General features: G+C 34.9%; 1 protein-coding gene across 1 annotated transcript in view; it reads right to left on the minus strand.

The window, feature by feature from the left end:
- Positions 1-685: 685 nt before the first annotated feature.
- LOC140756594 (inactive dipeptidyl peptidase 10) overlaps positions 686-20,903 on the minus strand; it is a 183,472-nt gene continuing 163,254 nt past the window's right edge. The window contains exons 8-19 of the mRNA XM_073092123.1: positions 20,703-20,824; positions 19,948-20,088; positions 15,586-15,698; positions 14,833-14,986; positions 14,491-14,634; positions 13,880-14,020; positions 13,365-13,456; positions 12,750-12,870; positions 12,277-12,350; positions 11,706-11,866; positions 5,399-5,589; positions 686-4,233 (exon numbers count right to left, since the gene is read on the minus strand). Coding sequence (XP_072948224.1) covers positions 4,084-4,233; positions 5,399-5,589; positions 11,706-11,866; positions 12,277-12,350; positions 12,750-12,870; positions 13,365-13,456; positions 13,880-14,020; positions 14,491-14,634; positions 14,833-14,986; positions 15,586-15,698; positions 19,948-20,088; positions 20,703-20,824 — 1,604 coding nt within the window. The 3' untranslated portion in view covers positions 686-4,083. The remainder of the gene's footprint in view (positions 4,234-5,398; positions 5,590-11,705; positions 11,867-12,276; positions 12,351-12,749; positions 12,871-13,364; positions 13,457-13,879; positions 14,021-14,490; positions 14,635-14,832; positions 14,987-15,585; positions 15,699-19,947; positions 20,089-20,702; positions 20,825-20,903) is intronic.

Raw genomic sequence — 20,903 nt, forward strand, 5'->3', positions numbered from 1 at the left:
GGGGAGCGGCCGTGCTCTAACAGTTCGGAGCTTGTATACAGAGTGAATTTTACAAATAGGCCTTCAGGGCCAAATCTGAAACTATAAGGATTAGCGAAAAATGCTTTAAGGAGTTACGAGGCCTTTTAAACATGTTGCTTTAGTTTGTCATTTATCATTACTTCCCAGAATTGGATCCTTATAAGCAACACTATTAGATAGTGGAATAATATAGAGGATGTATTTTTTTTCAAAATGAACTCGTTCGATTCCCGGCTAGGGAAAAAGATATTTAAAAAACTAATGATGCAGTTTTAGTTTTTATCAAAAACGGCCTCGTAACTCCTGTCAGCATTTTTCGCTAATCCTTATAGTTTCGGATTTGGCCCTGAAAGCCTATTTGAAAAATTCACCCTGTATATATGAGATGTTGAGATTTCTTGAAGTCACCACTATAGATAAACCTATAATGGTTATGCATGTATGTTAGCAAACTCGTTCGCTGTCATCCGTTATCTACAGTTAATTCTTTTTATATTTTATAATTTTATTAATTTATATACAAATGTACTTGATCCTCGAACGACGTTATCCGGAATGGAATGAAATTCCGATTTAGCATGCATACAGCGCCATCTCTTGTTGAATACGTGGAAGTTTGACTCAAATCAAAATGACGTAATCGAGTGTGTAATAAAACACGTCATAATGGGAACAACTTTTTATTTTCTTAAAAAACAACATATCAACATAAAATAACAACGAATTCACTGAGCGTTGTCTTACAAACACATATTATATCATGAATTGTTCAAAACTATTCTTCTATCTAATATTTAATTTTATCCTTTACGTCTTTACGTCCAATATCTTGTTAAAGTCAGTATGAGGTATCTACGTGCAAATGATCGCATTTATGACTAAAAATATTATTTTCCTGGAATAAATATTAGATACATATTAAAAAGGAACATGTAGGTTGAAATATACGTTTTAATACTTACAATTTTATATAATACACAGATAATTAAAGGCTCTACGATAAATATATTTGGTCAACGAATACATGATAAACAACAATTTTTATCTGTACTCCTATATAGTCGTAAGTCGAAAAGAAAAAAATACAAAAATCTACTAGCAAATTATAAGCGGGATGTATAACAATCATAATTATTTTCACTTATTATAGTGAGGTTTAGGTAAATTAACTTTATATGTATTCTTAAATAAAAAAATACTTACTAATTTTATCATATAGGAAACCTACATGTATAATGAACACTTTGTATATAAAACAAGACAATAAAAATCAATAACAAATAGGAAATGACTAGAAGTTGAAGACTAGATTTTCAGATCAAAAAAATGGAGAGGGTAGTTCAAATGTTAGTGTAGATGGCGCCAGTTGTACCGGCTATATCCTTTTATGAATCTGTTATAATGGATTAAAGAATGTCAAAAGTACGTAAATATTATATCATGACACACATAGCTGTGGATATTCTAACCACATTTTATATTTTGATAATGGAGATAAAATAGTTTCACAGCACTTGTTTACTGTAAAAACAGACATCTTATTTTTATGAAAATACATTTTATCCACCAAATATTCATAGATAATTTAATTATTATAAATATACTACATCAACTTTGAATTAAGATCTTTGAAAATGGACAAACAAAGAGTGAAAAAAGAATTTTGCAGGTAGGTACGCTATAAAAATATTTGTTTTATATTGATAAAAGCTTAGTGGGGCAACATTGACAAAAATCTCAATTTAAAGTGGAATGGCAACACCTATAACTTTTTAAATGTACAGGAAAATGTTGACATTAAGTATAGACATCAATTAAAATAAGAATATATTACCTAAGGGACACTTATTACACTAATATTAAAGCTAATTTTTATGACATTCAAAGCGACATAGAAATATACAATAAACATTGATACAATACACTAAAATATAGAACATTTATTCCTTATAATAATCATAAGAAAATTTTTCAAGAGTTCTTTGACTCTTGGTATAGTTAGTAAACAATTTTAAGACAGTACCATTAAGTACTATACTAGTACTTTAATAAAAGAAGTTTGTTTTCCACTTTTGCAACTAAATATAACCTCCACCTAACGACTAAAAATATAATTAAGTATCACTTAATAAAAATTCGAACTGAGTACAATATTGTCTCTGTTCTGTTTTTAAAATTATCAACTATAATTAATATAAAATAGTCGGCTTTGAACGGGCAACACAAATATTTACCATATAAAATTGTTTACTATCTATTAATAATATAAATTTAATAATAAACTATTAATACACCAATGTTTTCAATAATCCATATAATATAATAATGTTATTTTATAATTTGTTTCCTTGTTTGACATATAATTAATATCTAACAGCAATGTATTTAGGCTTATTATTAAGTAAAATTCTTGAATTTATTTCTATATTTATGCACCATTATAACAATAATAATATATATTTTTTAATATTAATAATCAATAATGTCTATGTTATCCATTCACGAGGCTATATAAATATTTCTATTATAGTTTAAATTTTTCTTTAAGTGCAACACTGATATTGTTTTTAATATGTTTACAGACAGCCATTTCAACCATGAAGTTAGGGATCGAAGGACCTTTAATAAGTTTACGAAGTAATTATAATATTTTTAAGTATGTTTCACAGCAGTCATCGAGGGTCGAAATTTCAGAAGAGAGTAGTTTAGAAAAAAGTAATACGAGATTTCATTTAATATATAACAGAGAGAAAGACAGGGTGAGAGCGTGGGAGACCAACTATTACATTTATATAGGTAAACTCTGCAATCTTTCTATTATAAGCAGTTAAAATGCGTGCTCAAATTATCATATGCTACAGAATTATCTGGAATATGTAAGAGTCAAAATAAAGGTCTTTTTCTAAAGTATTGTACTCTTAAAAGGTTGGTAGCAACATGTAATAAAGAAGAATAAGTGTTGGAATAGGAAGTTATTTATAAAAATCCTCCATCCTTTTCTAACTTCATGACTCTTATAAATAGTGTTACCAACTACTATTATATTTTCTAACATTTAATACGCGTAAGTAACACAATATAAAGGAATATGACATAAATAAACATTGCTGCCTTATGCCTTAATTAGTTATTGGCAGTCTGTATTTATGTTGATATTTTAATAGGTAACACACAAAAAAATGAATCAAATAAATATTAAGTAAACATATTTTTTCATAATGTAATATTGCGCATGCAATAAACTTAACTTAAAATAAGGAATGACTGAAAAAATACTATAAGTATAGATTTATTTGAAAAACGATCATATTAGTATGTCTAAAACACCTATATTTAGTTATATTAGATGTCTTTCATTAGCTCCAAGGATTTGGAATAAGTTCGACTATTTCCAATGAATTTACTTTTCCTTCTTTTCAATGGAACATTAGGTCTTTTTATGAGATTATATTTTTAAATAAATTGATATACAATTTTTAAAAACATTACACGTTAATGTATTTTTATAATGCTATCATTCATCGCTAAATTCCTTCGACAACGAAATTTCAAACTGCAATATGTTGGCAGCAATTACAATGACCAGCACAGATATAATATTTCACATTCAATCACAATAATTGAGATAAATATTATATCATACATTTAAGTAGAATTCTTCGTTTGCATTATTTGTCTATATGTAGCACTGCTTATAAAACGGACACCGATAAAATAAGAAAAGCGACGATTACTACTATTTCTTCCTATTTGAATCTTATTTGACAGTTTCTGGAATTCGACTCTCAATCCAGAACTCTACATGTGCCTGATATTTTTGATCGTCATAATACTTATAACTTTACATCTTCAAATTAGATGAAAATACTGTGAAGGTATTAAATAATGTACTGACCTCAGACTAAGCCAATAATCCAAAGTAGCTCACGTTCCAACCTAGTTTAGTTTCAATCCATGACTGAACGACTAGTGGCATCATTCGCTTTACGATCACATCATCAACACCATAGGTGATCTGTTGATAACTGATCGATAGCTTACTCCTGGTAAGTATCCTGTGTCTTAATCGCGGAAGGGGAAAAGGCCCCCAACGCCAGCTGCGTCCCAGTCGGCCATCTCCACGGGCCCGAAGCAATCGTCGAAGAACTGCTCCATTGTTTTGTGGAGATGGATGTTTGACCGCTCGAAGTTGTGGCCTTCGTCGGGGTACACCTGGAGAAAATGTGCAGTAAATTTTAGGATGTTCTGTATTGAATGGTTGCAGGTTGCACGAATGGTTTGCAGTCATAGATTAGTAAAGATTACTCACTCCTATCAAGAAAATGTAACCAGTTTTGAGAATTGAAATAGTTGCGTAAAAAAGTTTTGCTACGTCTCGGTGCTAAAATGTTTCTAAAATATTTGAAATAATTATTTATTTATTATGTAAATTACGCAGTATTAGTTATTTATTCGTAAATTTTCTCTAAAAGTGTTTTTATTTGTCAAGAATTCAAAAAAAGAACTTACTAATAAGCTGTTTGTGGCTTCATTCAATTTTCAAGGCGGCGAAGTATCTTTACTAATCTATGTTTGCAGCATAGAACTCAACATGGGATCGTTATTTTCAAATTATTATGTTTAGTATAGTAAGAAGTGGATGATAAGGGTGAGGAAGTTAATTATGACGTAGATGGAGATAGTGATGTTCGAGATGATGATACTGCTAATGATAGTGGTGTTGGTGATGAAGAATACGATAATGTTGTTGGTATTTGTGATTATTATTATAATTATTTGTGATTATTATAATAATGATGATCAACGGGATTATAATGATAAGGGCGAGGATGTTGATGGTGGTGGTCATGATAACGATAAAAGGGATGATAATGATGATGTGAAAGGTGGAAGTGAAGATGATGATTATTTGATAATGATGAGTCTTACAATTATAGGTGGTGCTAGATCATGACGACGATGATAAGGATTTTGATGTTGAAGACGAAGTTAATACTGATGGCTTGTAATTACATTATACTGATGGATTCATACATTTGTTATGTGTAACATAGCTGTATAGGTAGCATTTAATTGGACTTTAAAGGTACAACCCTTTGTGGCTAGACTCCGGCGGCACCACCGCCACACCTATTTCTGCCTTCTGGTGAGGGAAACAGACTTTACTGAGGCGTTCCAGCTTAGTCCTCAGGGGTAGCGGCGCATCTGTGGCCTACGTCAGGTAGGAATATCTAATCCTATCTAGGGTTGATTACAGATGTCCATGGGCGGCAGTAGCCACTTACCATCAGGTGGACTGCATTCTCGTCTGCTACTCCTATATTATAAAAAAAAAAAAAAAACTAAATAAAACTAAATAAAAAATGGCGGTAGCTACCTGGTGCGAGTATAGCGCGCCGGCGCGGATGAGCGCGCGCGCGAGCGCGAGCGCGTGCTCGGGCGGCGCGCGCTCGTCGGCGGCGGCGTGCGCCAGCAGCACGCGGCGCGGCGGCAGGTTGCCCGCGCGCCGCCACACCGCGCCCGCGCCGCCCGCCGCGCCGCCGCCGTGACGCTCCGTCCAGTACGAGTCTGCGACAGACGTATTACTATGAGCAGAGCGTAAATCACTCACTATAGTCACGCCATTACGAACATGCGGCCCGAATCATAAAAGTTGACGTCAAATGAATGGGACAATGCCGCACAATTCGATATCGATAAAGGGATGCTCGGATGCAGGTAGCTACACTTAAAGGACGCTTTATTTGATGACAAATTTAATTAGAAATTAAACGAACTTACCTAAGTGAAGTTCCAATTTCAATTGTACGAACTGCATAGTCTCGAAATGATAATGTTGACATGTAGTACACCGCCAGTCGTCAGCCTTGTGTCACGTATATTCAGAGCTAAAAACCTCGAATTCAAATAATTTAAAACAATATCCAACCTACTTATAGCGCCCCCTACCGGTAAATGTCATTAAGTTTAGAGATCCTGGGGTCAAGATGTAAGTTCATTAGCTCGATTATTTTACAACACAGATGATATTATGGGTAATACTTATCGTATATAAGTATGGGTGGGTGGGTTATAATATCATTTCGAGACTATGCAGTTCGTACAATTGAAATTGGAACTTCACTTAGGTAAGTTCGTTTAATTTCTAATTGTACTTCACTGCATAGTCTCTTCAATGATAATGTTGACATGTAGATGTTTAGAGATTTGTAAAATAACGAGCCTATTAAACAAGATACAAAAACATTTAAATCCTATTATTTTTAAAATTCCTAATTTAATATATCTATTTAAATATTAATTACAGTTATCAAGTATACGTTTGATGTAACGTCTCTACTACAAAATTGAACTTAGATCTGATCCATTCAGCTATCCTTCTAAGAGGGTCTTAACTGACACTCATATGTTTAGACGTCAGCGTAGCAGCGTGGTAAAGCATGCTCTCTAATGGTATGTATTGTAAAAAATGATATATCAATGCCATCATCCTCCGTGGTTGGTAAAATCTAGAAACTGTCGTCTGGGAGGTCACTGTATTATAAGATTACATAAAAGAAATAAACTTATTCTTGTAACTCTCAAGTGTTACTAGGCCTATCTAGGTAATTTTATTAAGGATGTGCTGGACAAATACTATGATTACTATGAAATAATGGTAATACTAGATTGTTTGAACACTGGTTATAGTAAGGTTTAAATTCATGTGGCAATTTAATATACAATATCTTCCGCCAAGCAATTTGGTTAATATACAATAATGTTATTATTATGTTTATGTATACTTTTTAGAAGTCTCGACTCAGATGTAGGCGAATCTGTAGTAATAATGGCATTCACGGGCTTACACCAAGTGAACGTCATAATATATACGATATCTATTGTTTTTATATATTACTTATATATATATATATATTACTCATATATTATTATTGTTTTTTTTTTTTTTTTTTTTCTTTTTACTATATGAGTAATTACAATAACCAAAAAAAAGTAAATAGTATTTATTCTTCATCTCCACTAAATAATATATAATATTTTACACTTAACTCGCTAAAAATATTTATACATCAGATGTAACTATCCCAACTAATAGCATACTTGGGATATGGAGGATAGAAAACCTAAATATGCATTTTAAGAACAAAAATAATTCTAGATATATATATATCAAAATGAAAAGAATATTGTAACCAGTCTACAGATAGATCTAGTTATTTACACTGTTTAGGCCAAAATATTATAAGCACCAGCATCACGTTTTCATTATTGCGTCTAACATTGCTTGTAGAGCAACAAAATCTTGAGATTCGTGTATAGAAACGAAACGCTCCTCGAGGAAGCGAGTAACATACAGGGTAAAGCGTTGACGAAAAAACAAATGGATCTAGATCTTTTTTTTTTTTTTTTTTTAATTCATATGAGACCCAAAATGCAACCCTTCCAAAACGAAAGGTTTATTTATTTTTATTATTATTATTATTATTATTTTAATACTATTTTTTAGGACTGTCTGGACCAGTCTGATACTACCACAAACTCCCCAACCGTTCAGAGAAAATCTTTAACAACAATTATTTTATTAGAAATAAAATGAATATTTCCATTTAAATAGTATAACCTTAGTCATGACATGTAAGTCATACTTCTTGTAGGTTTCCTAGTAAATAAATCTATTTAAAAACCTTCAAAGTGTTAATTCGCAATGTATAATCTTGATTTAGTGATAGCAAATTCATTCTGAAATTATTGAATGTATTAGGGAAATAAAAACATTTTTTGGGTATTCAATAAATCCAATATGTGCCCTGATATTACGGTTAAATGTGGGTATTAAACACCATGCTGTTTCTATATGAAATAACTGTGGAGTTGCCTACACGTATTAGGGTTTCACCGTGTTGAAGATGATTATTGAAAAAAATATCTTTAAGCACAAGTAACGCTGCATTTAACTTTAAATAGTTGATCGGATTTGTTATTTAAATCAAATAACAAAAATACCGAGAATAATGACCATATGTTACATAACTGATTGTGTCCCGATAATAAAAATAATATGACAACTACCACCTGTAATTATATCTATCTGTAAGAGGGATAGTATTTTGATAAACATTATTAAAATTGTTATATATATATACATATCTTTGCATTTATTATAATTTTTATTTTTTAATATTATTATTATATATATATTTCTTTTTTTTTTTTTTTTTTTTTCTTTTTATTTCACCCTTGTGTTGATTTTGAATCTTTTATCTAATGGTAAAGCAATTTGATTTTTTATTTATTTATTCCTTGTATAATACAATGAACAACCTTAACAGTTGTATTATTTCCAATTATCAAACTATCTTTTAAGTAACCAATAAATCCTAAAGAATGATATAGCTTATTATGTCTATGATCCTAAATTACTAAGTGTCGTTATTGTTCCTTGTCCAATATTATGACATTTCAAATAGGAACTATGTTATATAAATATATAACTGACACAATGTCCCTAGATCTTAATCAGTTATGTATGGTCTTGTATCTTTTAAAAGGTTAGTAAAAACATAAATATAGTGTTCTGCTCAAACCAAAGGAAAGAACTTGAAATGCATAGAATTTCCATTTAACCATAGACATGTAAACACTGTTTAAGGTAATCATGAATTAGTATCCAAATATGCATTCTTGAAAACAATAGTAAGTAGTGAGTGGAATGCCAGGCTTTATTTAAAGCTCAAGATTAAGACCAAGATATTCAATATAAACCAACATCACCATCATCAGGTGTTGGTAAAGTAAAAATATTGTAAAAAATTGGTTAAGAGTAAACAATATGTTACCACTGATGTGAGAAGTCTTTCTACACACATACCGAGTATATTTTGAAAAAAATCCTTAAGAATAATGAGTTTAAGTGTTTATACAAATAGACTCTTAAAGCTAACCACTTGCAAAGCTTGGGTCAATAGTTATTTGTTACAACTGGTCTTTAAAATTATAATTATAATCGACCACATTATTAACCACTCACCTAAAAATCTGTTGTGATTGAAGATTTATTCCAAAGGAAACTTCGATCAAGCCTTTCTGTGACACAGGTATTTGTACATGAGGCTTGTTGTAAGTCAGATAATGACCCTATTTGGTATGAGTATCTCAAACTTTTGGATGAAGTTTATCATAGGATGAAGTGTAAATATCTTCGTTATACTTGTTATTATAAAATATTGTACTATATATATATATGAATTGAACAATCATTGTTTCTTAAACCATTTTGCCGATCATTTGTTCCAGTACTTGTACTATGAAATTTCTTCTTATTATTTATTATACATAATAAATGACCAGCACCAGTAATAAGATAATTGATAGCAAATTATCTTTATAAAGGCAAATAATTTAAAATTATTAAGAAACAATCATGTCAAATGCTCGAGAGCAGTAAGCATTCGCCTGATGTGGCATGGCTTTTGACTCTTTACAGCTACAATAGTAACTGCGACTTGTGCAACTTTTAAAGTCTAATCATGTGTTATCCGTCCCACAGTTTCCTAGATATTCCTAGAGGTCCAGTTCTTCCTTTAAACTATTTTTTCCTTTAGTCTATCTATCACCATCTAGATAGATAGATAGTTCCTTTAGTAAATTACTCTTTAATATGCTGATCTACCTAGATACCAAATTCTTATGAATGGTTAAACCAAATTTAGGTTCTTCTAGAGTATTACAAAAGGATATAAATTGTCATCTCTATATCCTGTATCATGTACATTATTAATCTGAATGATTCTTCAATAAAATGTTCATTGATTAAAATCATTACACCCAATCGATGGTAATAGTTGTGTCTATCTACTGATTATTAGTATTATGTTATATGGGTTATTTACCCCATGTGAAGGACATCATACCCTATTAGAATGGGTGAATATCCGTTGTATCCGTCTACTTAATAGTAGTATCTTATTATAGTTGTTATATAGGTAAATATCCAATATGTAAGGGTCCCTTATTTGAACGGATGAATATCCATTAGGTATATTCTACTCAATAGTAGATTATTTTATGTGAGTAAATACTCAATATAAACAGGTTAGTACCCATGAACGGGGCTAAATAGCACCCTATTTCTTGTAATGTAGGTAAATATCCAATATGTAAGGGTCATAACCTTATTTGAACGGGTGAATACCTATTAGGTATATTCTACTCAATAGTAGATTCTTTTATGTGAGTAAATACTCAGTATAAACGGGTTAGTACCCATGCACGGGGCTAAATAGCACCCTATTTCTATGTTCATAGCTTTATATAAGCGAGATTTATATAAGGATTTAAATAAGCGAGATCACCTAAATAGGTGACAAGCTTAGTTAATGAACATAAGACGTCAAATTCCTTGCTACAGAACAATATGGTAATCTAAAAATCCTTTGCTTGGAAAAATATATATGTAAAAATTTACCTTGTCATTCCTCATTAATATATAAGATTATCATCTTATCTTTAATAAATGAAAATAATACATTTTCAATTTGCGACTGCATTCGTAATGGCCGCCTAGTACAAGTCTTCAGAATAATTTCGTCAAAATTCTTTATTTTCCATTGTAACTTTTCTGCACAATATATCACCCTACGTCTTTTATAAATTATTAATTGAAATATTTGTTATAAATTAACAATTTTTACGATAAATTACTTATTTTATTTCTTATTTTGAAAAATCATAAATGTACACAGGCTGCACGAAAAACGATAATGACATTTACCGGTAGGGGGCGCTATAAGTAGGTTGGATATTGTTTTAAATTATTTGAATTCGAGGTTTTTAGCTCTGAATATACGTGACACAAGGCTGACGACTGGCGGTGTACTACATGTCAACATTATCATTGAAGAGACTATGCAGTGAAGTACAATTATGCAAAAATATAAATATGGACATCCATAATTTAATAACATTATTAAAGTTCCTAATGTCCCGATTATAGTAACGAAACTTTTAAAAGGTTTTGATCACTGTAATGTAGCATCTTATGGGTAGTCTCGAGCGCATACGACACGGAATGAGAGCGGACTGTGTAAGAGCAGTCATACCGTCTAGACTACTAGACTACTAGACCGTCGGTAAGGACAAGCGTGTTGGTGCGTCAGCGAGCCAAATGGGATTTAAGTGATCCCAACGTTGTTGAGTTACGAACATTACAGGATTTTTGACCACTATTATAATAAATCCATAGTCAAATCCAATAACAACTGACACTTTTTATGAAGATTTTTCCCACTTTGCAACGTTATTATAATTATTATTTCCACTTAATTCAGATATAGTCTGTATTTTGTTAATATTTACATTGTACTTGAAACCTATGTTAGTAAAATTTATCATTAATAAAAAAATAACATGGTGAATAATAAATCTAAGATTGTTTTCTGCGCGATATTCCTTCAGAGGTCACATGCACCATATTCCTATAACTCTTTATTGGGCTACTGACCTTTATAACTAACCTAATTTAATTTGACTAATCTTATTACCAACTAGGTGTAATATAAGTACTAATATACAAAATCCTTCTAATGTTCCTCCCATCCTTCTGGCATTACGTTGACGACGGCGAATACGAATCAAGTTGCGCGCGCGCCGGTCGCGGGGACGGGGAGTACGGGCTGGGTACGTACTGTAGTGCGCGAGGTCGGCGAGCGGCGCGGCGGCGGCGAGGCAGCGCGTGACGTTCCGCGCGTCCCCAGCCGCCAGCGCCGCAGCGGCCCCGGCTCCGTAGCCGCGTCCCCAGGCGCCCACGCGGCCGCCGTCCACCATCTTCAGGTTGTCACGCAGGTACCTGCATTACACTAACTCGTCAAGAGATGGCACCACTAGTATTTTGAATCACTCTATTGAAGTTCTTACATATGATTCAACCTGAAACCGATCACAGATGCCTTAGCACTCCTAACGACTAACATGATAATTATGTAATTAAGGCAGCATTTACACCCATCTGCCAAACACAAAGTATTCTACACACTAGAAATAGCATTGGCGTTAGTATCTCGCCTGTCAAACTGCACTAGTTTCAACACTTTTTTAAACAAGTTTCTAATGAATACACTAGCTTCAAGAAATTCAGACTTGCTCTATAGACAAAAATAGATTCCATAAACTGTCGGCAAACTTTCAACAGTTAAAGAAGCACAGGACTAATTTATAAGTTTAGTACTTAAATAACTGACATTAAAATGAAGAACTTACGATAGAACTGCAATTTGGTCTTCCACATCTACAGACAATAGCTTCTGGTAAATTTCCGTTCTTAATTCTTCACCCTGAAACGAAAAGCTATTAAAACATTTATTATGACATTTTAAAACTTGCACAAGATTCTTGAAACTTTTTCTTCAGATACTTTTAGGAGCTTATGGGTAATAATTAGAGAATTACATGCTGTGGAAAGTTACGTGTCAAACTCTGGATTTACACATCTGAAGCCTATAAAAGCTTATTAATGTCGTCACAGTAAATTTGCGTAGTGCCGCCAATGTTGCCGCCCTCTAAAACGACTATTTTGCCGCACTTAAAATCTGCCATCTTAGGCTTAAGCCTATAATGCCTATTGGTTAGTCCGCAATTTCCAAACTACCCATATTCAGCTGTTTTCGACATCATGGACATATTTTATTCTGTCGTTATTGAAGTCAGAAGTTATCGCAAATTGATCTTTATACCTGTCCACCAGAGCCTCTCGCGTCAATCTCAGCCACGATGAAGTTCCTGGCGGAGGCCAGGTACCAGCCCCACGTCGGCTTCCACCGTTCCGTCACCAGCTGACCACCAGGTTCTGCAGATCTGTATAGATTAAAAGGTAAGACAATGAAATGGTGAACTTTTTAAATGGAATTAGTAGGATTTTAAGATTAGACTGCGTAATGTGGTTCTTTTAACTATAGGAATTAATACTTGAGTGTCCATCCTTATAAGTAAGTTGCGAGTAGTTTTAAAGTTCACCAATCCCAACGTTGCGTAAACGCAACATTTTGTGGAAATTAAACGGAATGATCAATATTTTTTCTGGCTATGATTTTCTCCTTTTGAATGTATATGTAGCTAATATAAATAATAAAATTTAAAAAAAAAATGTTTTTATTTAATCCCTTAGGAATTAATGGGTTAATGAGCGAAAAATAGGAAAAAGATCGTTAAGCATACATAGTCTCAGAAATTGTGTCTCCGCGATTAGCCAGCAAAAATACCCATTTATTTACCATTTAATGTATTGTAGTATCTTTGAAGAAGTTTCCGATATAAATTAAGATTCCCTAAGATGTGAAATGTTTACTTACACATGTAGTACCAATGGGAGTGGCAAGTCGTCAGTTTCTCGCAAGCCCGGTGGTAGCAGAAGACGTACTCTCGCTTCTCGGTGGGCTTGGACCTGGAATATAAAACACCATTTTAAATAAAAAAATAATTTATAAGTTTAGATTTATATTTTTGTACAGTTTGGAGTAGCAAACAAGCAAGCAGTTAATTTGATGGTAAGTAGTACATGCCGCCCATAGATTTTTATAACCAACTCTTTACAGAACAGGGATTCTATCTGCAGCTGATAAGAAATGTGTTACCACTGGTTACACACCTAATTTAGCCGGCATCCACATTCCACACCCTTCCACGAAACGCAAGAACTGCTTCTCGCCAGTTACAAGTGTGGTTATGATATCTCCCCGGTCGAATATTGGTTTCCCACCTTCCGAACCGTACTATAACCTAGTAGGAGGGTTAAAGTACCGTTTCAAAGGTGGGAAATGGAAATGGAAAGGATAGGTATTAGATGTATATATTTGTCTGCACTGACCTCAACCCTGAACACTTTGACCTGCGGCACGGCGAGCGCGGCGAACTTTTGCCGCAGCGGCGCGCCGTCCCACAGCACCGCGCGCCGCGCGCCGTTAGCGGAGCACAGGAACGTTGCTGGCGGACCGGGACCCAGGCACTCCTGAACAAAGATTTAGTCTTCATCATTCTTTTGTAATTTTTTAGGGATTTTACGTCAAAAGGAATAAGGATCACTGTTAGGTTAGGTTAAGTTAGGTTAGTTAGTTAAAAGTAAAGTGGACTGTATAAATCATAAGCTGGTTTAATGGTCGTCTAATTACTTATAGGTTATCCCGGTCAAACAATTGTTTATAGTGAAATCGTTCATGGCCGCAGGTCGCAATCCGTTCCTTCATCCGTTGGTCAAGACTATTTTCTTAGGAACGCCTACCTCTATATATAAAGTTGAAATTTATTTTAAATAATCGTCGCTATGGTCTGTAGGCAGTAAAAAAAAATACTAATAATTACTACTATAAAATAATTTTCTTTTGGTACTGTTATAATTTTTTTATTAGTTTTTGGTACAGAACACCTCCATAAGGATTGAAATATTACTTCATGGCACGAGGCGTTAGACATCTCTCATACCTGTACATAATAAGAAAAGTTCTTGCTGAATATGACTCTGTTGTAGAGACAGACGGTCGGCAGCGAGTCGTTCTCGTCGGCCACGTGCGGTAGTACCGTCGACGTCGGCCACGATGGAAGCGATGACGTCGTGTTCTCCAACTCCTGAAACATTTACATTAGTAATAAAAAAAATAAAAACCGCGTATCGGGTGTACATGCAATTCCGGAATAATATGAGTTTAAAATTATAAACCTTATCTGAACTAAATTTGAATTTATATGTATGATAAAACATACTAACGAAAAATTTAAAATTACTTTATTTTTTCCTCATATATTTTATAAGTTATTGTTACGTACCAGTGCTTCAGTGGGTGGCTCAGTGGTATCGATCTCGGGTTCGAGTCCCGGGCAGGTGAGGCAGCGCGGCGCGGGCGGCCAGCTGCCCGCCGGCACCGACACGCGGTACACGTGCCGCTCGCCCGCCTTCTCCGGCGCCGTGCCTATCACGTACCTGCGAGGAATAAAACAATATAGTATGGGAAACTAGGGACACTTGATCCCCCCTTTTGTTTTTTGACCACTATTTGTTAAATATTGATCCGATTTTAGATATATTGGTACTGAAATACGTGGAATTTCATTGGCTATACTAAGTATAAAAGCTAATGATATCGGTATATACATTTTGTAACCAGTTTCATCGCGATAAGTGCAATGAAACGCAGATAGGATCGTTGGACGAGAGTAGAATACTTCATCACGATCTGTGCCAGGAAACGCAAGTGAGCGAGGAGAGTAAGAAGGTAATTTTCTCATATAAACAGTATTGGTATCGTCCCTAGTAAAAATATAAATAGAAATAAGAACGTCTATTCAAACACACCCCCACAATTACCTAATAAGAATTGATAGTTTTGATAAATAATTCACAAAATTGACTAACCTTAAAGCATCTCCGGATTTTTGGACTTCTTAGAACCCGGTGGGCTAATGCACTGTTAAGGTTATGACAAATTTCAGAGGGTTTAAGACGAATTATCAATTGAGACAGAAACTCAGAGGCACTACTGATTGTAGTCGTGTCAATAATTAACGTGTAACATCACTCACAAGAGTCGTCGCCTCTCGTCCCAGCCGACCAGCTGCGTGATCTCGAAGCTGCCCTGCGTGAGCGTGGTGCGGATGTCCGCCGTCAGGTGCACCGCGTGCCGCCACACGCCGCCCTGACATATACATTATAGTTATTTACTTAACATGATTGATGATAAATCAATTTTAGGCTCATATTGTATATCTGTAAGTTATTCGGTACAGTATTTAATAAATACTTTTATATCACGGCGTGCGTAAATGGACGTTTTACGCACGCTCCGCGTGCGCAAAACCCCCATTTCCGACCCCGTAATATAAAATTTTATACAACACGCGGACGAAAAATGTTTTTCTGACTCGTGTGATTGCAGTCCTCGCCTGCGGCTCGGCCTGCAAACTCACACTTGTCAGAAAAAAAATTTTCGTCCTCGTATTGTAATGTACTATTTATGAAATAAAATAAGTAAGTAACATGTTTTCATATTTAAATTATTGTCAACTATATCAAAAATGATGATGAGATGAAAAACTATATCAAAATAATACTATGTCTCCTGAAAATAATAATTATAACTAAGCAAACTTTTATATTACACTAGCTGTCCCGGCAAACGTTGTGTTGCCATATAAATAAAAAAATGTTAAGGGTTAAGAACTCTTATCACTTAGGGTATGAAAAATAGATAGTAGCCGATTCTCAGTAACCTTCTGAATGCGCATATAAAAGGAGATGTTTCAAAATGTATGGGCTCCCGGCCACCTTTAGTACACTATACTAAAAACTAAGAAAACATGCAAAGAACAATTCGTAGGCGTTAATTTTCTTCAAATCATGTCCGTTTTATTGTTTAAAAACAATAATTTACATTTAAACTTGCAACACAACAGTGGAAAATCATCATGGCGGTAGTGATTACCGTAATAATGTCATCTGTCATTCTATTTTAACTTACTATATACACCATATACTTTTAAATATATTTTTACGCAAATGGGCGTAGATCTATAAATATTGTATTGTATGTATTGAGAAACAATACCTATATTTGATAAACATTAATTATATTTACTTTCATAACTCTTGACTTAAAACAAACATACCAAAATATGTACTTCAATAACAATTTATTTTAGTTAAAACATTTAAGTGTGTAAATAAAACAACTTTCAGTACACATCTAGATAATATTTTATTTATTCTTCACTTCGATACGTTATTTATTCATTTTCAATAGCTTCTCTTATAAATATTTTTATCCGATCATGTAGCAGGTTCTGTAATATCCTGTGACGAGCTCAGCCCAAACATCAAACAATGGTCATAATGTGAGCGCAGCTACCTACTAGTACGGTTTGTTGCCCAGCGATGCAGTTGCAATAATAACTGATTATTTTGTCATCCCAAGAATGTCCTTGTCTTGCTATTGTAATTATCTAAAAAAAAGAGAAATGTAAAAAGATTAGCTTCTCGAGTTTAAAATTATTAACGATTATTTCACGATCAATACAACTAACTGATGTATATTTTACCTGATGATATTGAATCCTTGTCAACACAATCCACAGCGGTCGCACGAAAATCACAAGAGTCCATAAAACATAAGCTGGGTAAACAAGTAAGTTAGAATCAGTCCAAAATCGTAAGCAGCACAGAGCAGAAACATATTCAGGGTTGAAATGGAATCTTCTCATCAGTACTTATTTATTCAACGTTTACATTGGATTCCACTATTATATAATATGTATATATCCACTTTAACACATATCAAATTGACAACTTCTTCTTTTTTAATTTGACATGTCACTTACATCTATAAAACCTGATACTATTTAAAAGGAGGTTTTGTTATAATTATTATAAATAATTAATTAAATTCAGAAACAATGACGGGATACCCAAAACAAAAGCCAGGTTGTAAAGTACTAAGGTAACAATAACTTTACGACAAAAACAGCGAAATACAGAATTACCGACACCCAAAGAGTATAGTAACCTATGTGTGGGGTACACATAGGTTCCCTGACCGACATCGACAGTTTTGAAAACTTGACATTGACAGTATTCCGCCATATTTAATATTTCAATGTGGAATGCTTATTTTAAATATTTTTAAACAGGAATTGTCTACGCAAGTAGCGGGTCGAGGGGAGCGGAGCGCGGGGACTGCGGCCAACGACCGCGCACCGGGGGCATTGACCTCACCGGCGGGCGGGGGCCAGTGCGCGAACAAACCTCGGCGCAGACGCACGCTCGACCGTTCCATATTTTGTAACGATTTATTACGAACCATTATATCGCTCTTACCGAAACCGTATTTTATTGCTGCGCATCGTTAAGCCAACTTGCTCCCGAACATTGGTCCTTCGACGAAAAAGAAATCAGCTGGCCGTGGATTGAAGTCGACTACAACTTCTGAGCTACGTGTCCGGACTTTGACCCCGTGGGAATTTTTTCATTCGAGAAGCGCGCCACGCCTATTCAATTGAAGAAGGAATTGAGAACGAAGACTGGATTCAGGATAAGGGCTGACATTCGTGAGATCGTTTCAATCATTATTCCTTTCTTTTCTATGATCCCAATTTTTTTTTCCGCTTTCAAAATACTTAAATTTGTGCAACTATTTGAATTCATTAGCAGACTTTAATATAATTATTTTATGCTTCGCATTATTGCGCTATAATCTTCGTTAGTATTTTTTTTATCATAGTATTGCATAAGCTTCGACCCGTTCGACCGGTTATATACCGTTACGTGCGCTCCGCGCGCGTTGTGCTTACTCATACTTTTGTTCGTTATTAATTCATTTCAAACTCTCCGTGCCTTTGCTGCTTTCTCTTATTACTTCTAGTCTTTCTTATTCTTTTTTTTTTTTTGCACTTGCCTTTAATAATGGCTGAAAAGCTTATTAAGAAGCGTAGCTCAATGAAAGCAAAGTTAACAAATTTTAATAATTATTTAGACAATCTTTCTAAAACCAACTCTTTATCCAAATTACAGCGTATAGAGCTTGAAGGCCGGTATAGTAAATTTGATGCCTTATACGAAGTTTTCGATGAATTACAGACTGAGATCGAGCTATTATCGGACGAGACGGACGAGGCATACTCGGCGCGAACCCAGTTCGAGGAGCTGTACTATTCCCTGGCTGCGCGGGCGCGGGGCATGCTGGCGGACGCTGCCACCGCAGAGGGCATTCGCGAGTCAGCTGGGTTTGTAACGGGCTCCGAGGATTCTGTATTGGGTAGGCATAACAACAATTTTATTCGTTTACCAAAAATAGATTTGCCTCACTTTGACGGTGGTTATCAATCTTGGCTCAATTTAGAGATACATTTTTGTCACTAATTCACGATAATGATGGAATAGATACAATAAATAAATTTCATTACTTCAACAGAAGACAAAATGGGCTGCAGCGTCTGGTGATCTGCAGCAGGGCTCGCTAGTCCTAGTGAAGGACAAGGCCCTGCCACCACTGCTTTGGCTACTGGGGCGCGTGGAGAACATCTACCCGGGCAGCGACGGTGTCGTGCGTGTCGCAGACATCAAGACGCGAAAGGGGACACTGCGGCGCGCCTTCAACAACATCTGTCCTCTTCCTATTGAAGCATGCACTTCAACCCGGGCAGTTTGTCTACGCAAGTAGCGGGTCGAGGGGAGCGGAGCGCGGGGACTGCGGCCAACGACCGCGCACCGGGGGCATTGACCTCACCGGCGGGCGGGGGCCAGTGCGCGAACAAACCTCGGCGCAGACGCACGCTCGACCGTTCCATATTTTGTAACGATTTATTACGAACCATTATATCGCTCTTACCGAAACCGTATTTTATTGCTGCGCATCGTTAAGCCAACTTGCTCCCGAACAGGAATACTTTAGGTTATCAAAATATATGTGTATTTTTCTTCAATTACACAAATTATTCGTGTTTTTTAGATATAGTGTACATGAGATGGCCGAAAATGAAACATCTCCTTTGGTGAAAATCGGTAAAGCCGTTTTGGTGGAGTACGGTAACTAACATTGTGACACGAGAATTTTATATATAAGATTATAATTATTATTTATTATTACATTATTTTTTGACTTAAAATTATTTAATAACATATTTATTCGCATTCCGCTATACTCAAACTACCAAACAAAAAACAAGGAAAGCGTTTATCAAAATGATTAGAAAATGTTATAGCTGTTTTGTCTTAGCCTGTATGTACGTAATGATGATGATAATTATTATTATTATTATCATGACGATGACGACAATGATGATAATAATGATGATGATGATTATTAATATTATTATCGTAACAATGATAATGATGATTATTGTCATGATGATGACGATGATGATGGTAATGATGATGCCGAACAGTGGTAATACCTGGTCAGTGATGGGCGCGGAGGTGAACACGCCGCTGCGGCCGCCCACGATGGCGCCGCCGCCGCACCAGCCGCAGTCGTCCTCCACGGGGTCCGCGCCCAGACCCGACCAGCGCGTGCCGTCGGACTCGTCGCGATAGATCTAGAATGGGATTTGCAGGAAAAAATGTATTTTTTTTAAGATATTTTATAAGATGAGGGTAGCAACAAACTTGATCTGATGGGATTTGTAGAACATTTTTTTTTAAGATTTTTCTATAAAATTAGCGTGGCAACGAGCTTGCCGATGGTAAGTGGTCATTGCTGCTCATGGACATCTGTGAACAATATGAACATGTCCTACGTAAAGCTATATGTAAGTTAGCTGTCATCCATACCCTTTCACTGCAACGTACGAACTAAAAGTACTACTTCAATACATACAATCTACTCAGGAAATAAGTGAGGCGGTGGTTCCCCGGTCGAATCAAACTTGTTTCGAAAACTTTTTAGTATATTTCCAGTGTTTGTTTCCAGTAAGTTTCGAAACAAGATTTTACATATTTTGCAGATCGGTTGAATGTGATCTTAAATTTTATAAAGACAGTAAGTATATTTGTATTATACTTGTATTCTATGAAAACGACTTCCTTTGCATTGGTTTCCAATTTCCAAAAGTATAAATAACTTTAAATCGATGAAAATAAAATGAAAAGTAATTAAAACAAAGTAATTAAAGGGAAGTGAAATTCATTCATTTATCACACGTAGACTCACATCTTGGCAGTTGTAGCTGGCAGCGTTGCAGATGCTGATGATGGAGACGTTCTGAGGACGGTTCAGCAGCAGCACCGCGATCTGCCGCTCCGAGATCCAGGTCGTCCAGCGCACGTACCAACCTGAAATTCATAATATTGTAAAGAGAATTACCAACGAAAGGCGTTTGTACCAACCAACGTCACGAACGAAACCTATTTT

Source organism: Epargyreus clarus, unplaced genomic scaffold (assembly GCF_041222505.1).
Source record: "Epargyreus clarus isolate Ecla_fem2 unplaced genomic scaffold, WU_Ecla_fem_2.2 ptg000035l, whole genome shotgun sequence".
NCBI classification, from domain to species: Eukaryota; Metazoa; Arthropoda; class Insecta; order Lepidoptera; family Hesperiidae; genus Epargyreus; species Epargyreus clarus.